The sequence below is a fragment of the Zea mays genome, chromosome 7 (assembly GCF_902167145.1).
Source record: "Zea mays cultivar B73 chromosome 7, Zm-B73-REFERENCE-NAM-5.0, whole genome shotgun sequence".
NCBI classification, from domain to species: Eukaryota; Viridiplantae; Streptophyta; class Magnoliopsida; order Poales; family Poaceae; genus Zea; species Zea mays.
This window is the reverse complement of record NC_050102.1, coordinates 31,047,997-31,056,803: the sequence shown is the minus strand read 5'-3', so window position 1 is coordinate 31,056,803 and position 8,807 is coordinate 31,047,997. Positions and strand designations below refer to the sequence as shown.

General features: G+C 42.8%; 1 protein-coding gene and 1 pseudogene across 1 annotated transcript; one reads left to right on the top strand and one right to left on the bottom strand.

Moving 5' to 3' along the window:
- The first annotated feature begins 4,571 nt into the window (after positions 1–4,571).
- On the top strand, positions 4,572–5,319 carry LOC103632212 (40S ribosomal protein S15a-1). Its single transcript, XM_020541328.3, has 3 exons — positions 4,572–4,738; positions 4,819–4,979; positions 5,073–5,319. Exons 1-3 carry the CDS (start codon positions 4,606–4,608, stop codon positions 5,169–5,171), a joined length of 393 nt encoding a protein of 130 aa, XP_020396917.1. The 5' UTR covers positions 4,572–4,605; the 3' UTR covers positions 5,172–5,319.
- Positions 5,320–5,600: 281 nt separating this feature from the next.
- On the bottom strand, positions 5,601–7,222 carry LOC103632213 (uncharacterized; annotated as a pseudogene).
- Between the last annotated feature and the right edge of the window lie 1,585 nt (positions 7,223–8,807).

Genomic DNA, 8,807 nt, shown 5'->3' with positions numbered 1-8,807 from the left:
ACTGAGCATAACATCATCTATGGAATAATCTAGTTCATGCTATGAAGTTTCCATGCTTTGGTAATCCACTTTTCATTCCATCTAAAAAATGATTACAAAAAGGGAAAGTAGTGCTTGTGTTACTAATGACATATCTCTTGAGCATATTTGTGAAAATCTACAAGAGAGTAAGAGCATGTTCAATTTATTAAAAGACACAAGCATCAAGGGTTGCCCTTCACCTAAAGGAAGAAAGGTAAAAGCAAAGGTATGGGAACTCACCCTCTCAATCAATAATAGTTCTCATTCAATTGATATTTATTCTAAATTATCTTAATCTACCAGTGTGAAGATTAGATTCATTAGTTAACTCAAGATGGCTAAAAGTGCATACAATCTTGCTTTCATATGTGCACTAGTCTATTAGATTCTAACTCATATCTTTGCTATATATGTTCTCATATTGATATGCTCCTAAGTTATGTTAATAAATTTAATATGAAGAAGTAAATTTCCTATGATTGATTAAAAATGTTAAAAGGTGCAAATTTCTCCTTTCTAATGATGTGCACTAATATTAAGGATTTTACTTCATGTATGTGTGATTTGTGGATGATGAATTGTTTATATCTCTTATCTAAAAGAAATCATCATATACTCCTCAGTGCTGCTAATATCTTTCTTGAGTATTTTCAATAAGTTTGAAAAGAAAAAGAGACAACTACAAAGGGAGGACACTCAAAAGGAAGATATCAAGAACAACAACACCCACTTGGACAGTAAGATCTTCAAATGGTCAATGGTGTGGTTGTAAGTATTCTAAACCTTTTGATTGTTAAGAAGACTAGGCATAAGTTGATTATTGGAAATATTACATGCCTTGATCAAGATGGTCATAGTATTCCAATATTTTTTAAAAGAGAAGTGCGTTCAAATTCTTGATGCATACCTTTAGGGGGAGCTCCATTTCTATATCTTGATCCTATTAAGACTAACATTTTCTCTTAGTAATCTCATAAAGTCTCAAGTATGAGAATAAGTTTCTCATGAAGTATGCTGCTTCAATTTCAATCCAATTTGGTAAAGTAATATCACTTTTATCAAGGATTGTAGCTTTTATTGTTAAAGTAGCATATTTACTGGATTCTCCTATTCTAAGCTTATTTGATATTATTATGTTGCTCTTTTGATCGCATCTGTTATTCAATGAATAACTTCAATTAACACTTATGTTGCTTAGTGCCTCATATACTATCAATCAATATCTCTCTTGATATGCACTAAGTTAAAAGGAGAATTCAGGATAAATTTATGTAATTTGTGATCTACTTGATATATGATAGCTATAACTTAGAAAAGGATCACTAGTTGTAGAACTCTCTCTTGTGCAAAATATTTTCATATATTGTTTTGAATATAGGTCTTAAGTAACCAAGACTAAGGACAAAACACAATGAAGAGAGCATCTCTATATGAAGGCACATAAGGGTAAACTACTTCCTCTCATTTACACATGTACCTAAATCTTCCTATACATTCTTTGCATATCTTGTATAAAAGGAAGAGAAAGCATGTCTATGCATTATCCCTGCTTCATACCTAGTTTAACCTCTAAAAAATTTTCATTCCTGCATTAATGCATTCTTGTTAAAACTAGGTAAAGTAGTTTTATTATCAAAGAGCTTAAAGCTTAATCTTGTAACGAGGATAAGCTACCTTTGTTCCAAAGGTGGAGGTTCCTTAAGCATCTTTGAAATCCTTAAGGGTAAATGCTTAAGATGTTTATAACATGCTTTCGTAAGTGCATAGTCTGTCGTGAGCATCACACTTATATTATGACACAATGCACTTCACATTGTATATGATATAGATATGTTCTCATTAACCTCATTATGTGCATTTGGCATTTAAGGCCAAAATATGTATTCCTCTCAAGGCACATATTTAGGGGGAGCAATCTATATTATATAGAACTATGATAACGCTTAATTGACATATCTTTTGATCATATCTCTTTCTTTTGGTACACATCCATATTTCTTATTCTTTGTGTGCCAAAGCTAAGACTAATGTGCTTCCATAAGTATTTCTTGTATTAGTCTCAGATTGAAAGGGAAATAGAGTATTCAGCAAAGACAACGCTTCCACTCAACTCCATTGGTATTATTTACCCTTTGCCGGTATTCCGCCATCTCTCCAATTGGTCTAATCTTTCACTTATATTTCTTTTTATCAATGGGGGTGAAAAGACTCCGTTTTTGGCGATTAATGCCAAAGGGGGAGAAATATTAAGCCCAAAGCAAAAGGACCGCACACCCTTCGAAAATTTTTAATTGACATATTTCAAAATTGGTATGTTTTTCAATTGATTAGGATTTTTCACATTGGTATCTAAAAATAATTTGATCTTCTCTCAATTGATAAAACCCTCTTGAACACTAAGAGGAGAAAATTTTTCCAGGGGAAGTTTTGTTTAAGTCAAAGGAAAAGCATTTGAAACAGGGGGAGAAAATTTCAAATCTTGATAATGCTTCATGCAAATCTTATTCATATACCTTTGACTATTTGCAAAAAGACTTTGAAAAGCTTTTCCAAAAGAATTTGTAAAAACAAAACAAGTGGTGCAAATGTGGTCCAAAATGTTAAATAAAAGAAAGCATTCATGCATATCATATGAAAGTATAAAATTGGTTTAATTCCAAGTAACATTTGCACTTGTCTTATGCAAACTAGTTCAATTCTGCACTTATATATATTTGCTTTGGTTTGTGTTGGCATCAATCACCAAAAAGGGGGAGATTGAAAGGGAAATGGGGCTTAAACCTTTTTCTAAATGATTTTGGTGGTTGAATGCCCAACACAAATAATTGGACTAACTAGTTTGCTCTAGATTATATATTCTACAGGTGCTAAAGGTTCAACACAAACAAATAAAAAGATCAAAGTTAGGGTTCAAAAGAAAGGAGCAAAAGAAACCGAAGAGAAACCTGGTCTGGCGCACCGGATAGTGTCCGGTGCCTAGGGTCGTACGACTTCAAACTTGCCACCTTCGGGTTGCTAGAGAGTCGCTCTGCTATAATTCACCGGACTATCCGATGTGTCACCGGACTGTCCGGTGTGCCAGCGGAGCAACGGCTCCAGCGCAACGGTCGACTGCAACGGACACCTATAAAAGTGCTATAGAGCGCGCAGAGTCAGAGCAGCCGCCAGAAGGTGCACCGGACAGTGAACAGTGCCTGTCCGGTGCGGCACCGGACTGTCCGGTGCCCCAAGAAGTCAAAGCTCCAACGGTCGAAACCATCAGAACCCTAACGGTTGGGTAACGTGACTGGCACACCAGACACTGTCCGGTGGCGTATCGGACTGTCCGGTGCACCCATCACCAGCAGCCTTCCCAACGACTACAATTTGGTTGGTGGCTATAAATACCACCTTAATCGACCATTTCAAGATGTGGGAGTCCAAGCAACATTCCAAGTCATATAGTTGACATATTCAAGTCCTCCCAACCACCTCCATTCATTGATCTATCTCATACACAAGATTTAGACCACCATAAGCAATACAAGTGCCACAAAAGAGAGATCAAGCAAAAGAGAGCTACTCGTGTGAGTTTAGCAATAGTGCCTTGTGAGATTCATTGAGAAAGAGTGTATGCTACATCTTGTGATCATTTGAGCGTGGAGTTTTGACTCCCATTCATTGTAAAGCTAGCAAGAGCCCCTTATCTTTGTGGTTGGCCTTGCGGAGACTTCGGTCTCTTGTTGACAAAGAATAAGACGAGCTCGCCGATCTTGGTGATCGGTGAAGAGAGGGAAAGGGTTGAAAAAGACCCGTCCTTAGTGGACTCCTCAACGGGGATTAGGTTCTCGAGAACCGAACCTCGGTAAAACAACCAGTGTCTCTTGTGCTCATTGCTTTTGATTTGTTTGTTTTCTTCCTCTCTAAGTTCTCTTGCACTATTTCTTGCTAATATTATTTTGTGTTGCTTCAAGTTACATTCTCATATATAGAAGCAACGCCTTGCAAGAAAGAACTAGTGTTCTTCCTCTTCTTATCTAAAGTCCTCTTGCATTATTCTCCTTAAACATTTCAATTGTGTTGCTTTGTATTAATTCCGCATTCTTTGAAAACAATACTCTTTGCAAGCAAAGGACTTAGTTTTATACTCTGAAAAGTGTTCATCTTGTTCTAACCGCTAATCGAGGGATCAAGTTCGGGTTTAAAGTTATAATATTCAGGTTTCGTCTATTCACCCCCCTCTAGGCGACTTTCAAAAACCATATTAAAAGAAACATCAAGGTCATTATCTACATACTATTTTGTTACATTTCTTCTGAGTACCAACTTTCAACGGTATGATCATGTGGTTAAGCTTGGTATCTCCTTTAGAATGCATTTATTTACATGATTTTTAGTATAGCACCAGATGAGTCTTTTTCGTTAGATGAATGTTTGTACTGAACAAGCAAACCTTTACATCATTTTTCATTGATGTAGCGGCATGGTTACTTGTACCTTTGGTTGTGTTACATAAATGCAAATGGTTGTTTCCTCTGATATTCTTGCCTGTGTCCGGCATGAGACCCTTACAACTGTATCTCTTTGTTCAGGTAAAAGGACAGCATGGTGAGGGTCAGCGTAGTCAATGATGCGCTCAAGTCCATGTACAATGCTGAAAAGATAGGGAAACGTCAGGTCATGATCAGACCGGCATCCAAGGTGATCATCAAGTTCCTGACAGTCATGCAGCGCCATGGTTAGCCCTCCTCAACCTTATGCCCATTTGAATTGCTTCATTCTGAGGATACGTCCCTGATTATTATTGTTCTATATTAGGCTACATTAGCGAGTTCGAGTACCTTGATGACCACAGAGGTGGGAAGATCGTGATGGAGCTGAATGGCAGGCTGAATAAATGTGGTGTTATTAGCCCACGATTTGATGTAGGTGTTAAGGAGATCGAGGGATGGACGACGAGGCTTCTTCCATCTCGCCAGGTTAGTCCAGTCCGCTGTCTCTACAAAAGCTGATTAGAGTTGTCTGTACAATCTGAAACCAATGCAAAATGTGCCTCTTTGACTAGTGTGTAGTTTGGCTACATTGTCCTAACAACTTATGTTGGAATTATGGACCATGAGGAGGCCCGCCGTAAGAATGTTGGTGGCAGGGTTCTAGGTTTCTTCTACTAAAAAGGTGTTTTTTGAGCGACAGATGCGTCCAAGAACTCATCTGATCTTTTGAGGTTTGTTAAGACTAGGTGTCTGAGCCTTTGTGGTTTGTTAAGACTGGGATGTGTCATGTATTTCAGAAATTGGGATTTTTATGAGATGTACCCGCAAAAGCCTTGTCTGTTTCGATTTTCAGATATTGGTTTCGATTTATCGGATACAAACAGGGCCTTTAATTATGGGTAGTAACCCTCAGGCCTCAGCGAGTTTGATCTAGCCCGGCAGCAAGAGGATCCTGGGCATGCCAGCAACGCAGACCAGATCCTGGGCGTGCCAGTAACCGGATACGCAGACAAGTCACAGCAACCTAAACCGTGCTTTTCCCCAGTAATTAGTAATTACAGCCAGTTCAATTCACTCGAGAGAAGTAGATTTCGAGGTAGGAAAGGAAACCTAAGGAAGGAAGGAAGGAAGAAGCTTCAGTTCAGATCTTGCTATGAGCAGTAGCGCCTTTGGGCCTGGAGGCCGTCATCCACTGCCTCCCGATGGCCACCAGCTCGCCAGATTCCTTCTTCCGGATCTCCACCGCCACCGCCGTCATCCGCCCTTTCTGCTCCACCACCCGACCATCCATCTCCACTTCATCTTGGACGCACAACATTTCAGTGTGGTTCATAACCCTTCTTTGCTCCAACCTAACCAAACTTTGGTTGCCCTACTGTTACCCCCATTACCCAGAAAGCAGTAACAGTGTTGCTTCTGGGAAACAAAAGCTTCAAAAAGAAGCATGCCCTCTACTTCCTAGATATAATAGAATGGACCTGAGACCTTTCTTCCTTGTGCTGAAGAATGTGCATCTAATGCTAACTGTGTGCCCGAGGAATTAAAGCGGATATTACTTGAAAGACCAGGCTCACCAAACTAGACCCGATTTCTGTGAAAGGTGTGCCGTGAAAAAGAAAGATGTCCACAACAAGTTTCATCTTCTGAGGAGTAATTTGATCAGAATCAGAATAGAGAAAAAGAAAAAAAGATTGGACTCTGCATGAACACCCCGCAATACTATGCTCTACTGACTGGCATCCATCCATGATGCCCTCTACTTATTGTTTCTTTTCTCGCTCACTGCTCACTCCAGTGTTAAAGACACAGACTTATGCGAGAAACTGGAGAGGAGAGCGGTGTCGTGTGTACGCACATGGAGCTTGGCCGGTGTGAAGTAGGAGATGTCGTAGTGGACGGAGACCTTGACGATGCCCTCCACGGACATGATGGCCGCGGCGCACACGTCGTCCGCCGCCGCCGCGATGGCGCCCGCGTCCCAGTTCCCCTCCGCGTCTTGACCAGGGGCAGGGGAGGGAGAGAGCCAAGTCAAGAACCTGTCACACGACCTGGTCTCCGCGAGAGCTGGGATGGGAGGAAGGAGGGACGGAGAGGCACGCACCGTGAGGTGGAGCGGCACGCAGAGCGAGTAGAGCGCGCGGCCTCGCTCCGCGAGGGACACGCGCGCGCGCCGGAGAGCGGCAGCGCGTTGAAGGCCCGGCCCGGGGCGTCCTGGGGGTACACTGGGGATGTGATCGATCGAGTTCATTTACTAGATACTTGGTGTATGCGCATGCAGAGTACGCGGATGAAAGGAGGAGGACAGGACCGGACGCGGCGGTGGCGGTAGCGGCCCTCGAAGACGCCAAGAGCAAGCGCAACGAGCCGCTCCGCGTGGCCATGGGGAGCAACCCAAACGCGACCGATTCTGATGGTATTCTGTAGTTTTTCTCCTGAAGCGATTTCTCCCTTCGTTTTTAATTTCTGGTCGGACTTTGATCTATCGGTTGCATTTTCGTTGTTTAATCGCGCATTTCTCCGAGATTTTGGGCACTGCGGTGGCATCGCCACATGGGGATTGATGGCGGGTTATCCCCTTTGTCCTTCAACCTGCGTTTGGCGAGCTGTTGGTTGCTTGAGACGTGCGTGAGCTTTGTTGTGGTTCGATCCCGCGTGCTCGCGAGTCCATTGCAATTAGAGCAGATGCCCCCATCGATCATCGGAGCTATGCTCCGGGCGGCGGCAGACATAGGCGTTGCACCTGGTCTGAGGAGGAAAAAACCGTAGGTTAGCAAAGAGGGAGGGACGGAGGGAATTGGTGAAGTTTGTACCACAATTGGGCTTAGAAGTTGCAATGGAATTTGCATTTGGGACCCCAAAACGAGAGCTCATTTATATCACAATTAGGCTTAGAAGTTGGCCCGGCTAGTATTTTGGGCTTAGGCTAAGCAGAGGATAGCAGAGCTGCTGCTGCTGCGCGCTTTGGGATTTTTTTTTTTTGCTCTCGTTGCCACTCGCTAATATATTCTAAAATTCATTGCGCTTTAAAATACCCCAGTATCGCACTACGGTTTATTACATATTTTGGATTATTTTTAATGGATACCGAAAAATAGAATGGATATTTATGCCCCTCCACTGTTTTCTTCACATTTTATGGCTTGTCTGCTCACTCTTATAAGTTTAGAAAATACTATTGCTGCCCTATGATTGATCACAAATCAAGAACGCACAATGTTGGCTCCGATTTAGGGCCAAACACTAGGGGTGTAACTTCTGACGGTGGTCTCTACGGGAGCGCGGACGGTCCGCGGCTCAGAGCCGAATGATCCACGACCTTGTTGCAGGAGCGGCTCCTTCACTGCATCACACCGTGGGTGGTAGGGAAAAGTTTTGTTGAGGTTGGTAAAAGGATTGCTGGTAACAACCTGCATCCTTTTCTATGTACTCCTCTGCGGACAGTCCGGTATGATACGCGGACAGTCCGGTATGATACGCGGACGGTTCGTGCATATAGTCAAATGGCCCGAGCATGTCTGTTAGCCCTTGCGCCGAGTGTGTTGGTCCTGGCGTGGATCTCGGTGGTTCATTGCGAGGGATGGAACCAGCCGCCGCTGGACGGACGGTCCAGGCTCAGACCCGGACGGTCCGGCCATGCACAGGTTTGTGGGTTTACCCCAAAATGGTGGAGGCTACGGTTGCTCGTGAATGTATTCATCGGCATACCGTATAACAGCTGGGTTTGTGAGGACCCATTTATAGCTGATTCTTTTGGTGAGGCTAGGTTTATTGCGACCTCGCGTGATGGAAAATTAGACACAACTGATTTTTCTATTGTACGCGTGAGTTTCTTAAGTGTGTCTTCTATGCCCCCAATACGTTGTTGCAATTGATTCACTTGTAGATCAACGTACTGTTTGAGGGACTAGAGGTCGTTGGATTTACTTACATTGGGGTCCGACGAAGGAAGGAGAAATGACATCTCGATCTCCCCGTGCTTGATGATCTTCTAGTGTCGGTCCACCCTGAAGTGCATCTAGTACTTCCCTTTCGCCTCATTGATCAACCGTCTTTTGTATTCCTGGAATTCTTGCTTATCTTTGGTCGACAGGTTCTCCATAGTTGGCTTCACGATATTGCTTGGGGAGATGTCGGAGTGGTCCTTTGAACCGACCGTATGTGGTCGATGTTTGTTAGGCCACACATATTGTTCCTAGCGAAGTCACTAAAAACTGTGTTGGCTCCGATTTGGAGCCAAATGCTAGGGGTGTACCTCCTAAAGGTGCTATCTGCGAAAGCGTGGACGATCCGAGGCTCGAGGCCAGATGGTCCGTG

What these genes read in the sequence shown, in the direction of transcription:
- LOC103632212 (XM_020541328.3), top strand. Translation starts at nt 4,606, where the DNA reads ATGGTGAGGGTCAGCGTAGTCAATGATGCGCTCAAGTCCATGTACAAT. An exon ending in GACAGTCATGCAGCGCCATG is followed by an intron (nt 4,739 to 4,818) that starts GTTAGCCCTCCT and finishes GTTCTATATTAG; the next exon opens with GCTACATTAGCGAGTTCGAG. An exon ending in GGCTTCTTCCATCTCGCCAG is followed by an intron (nt 4,980 to 5,072) that starts GTTAGTCCAGTC and finishes ACTAGTGTGTAG; the next exon opens with TTTGGCTACATTGTCCTAAC.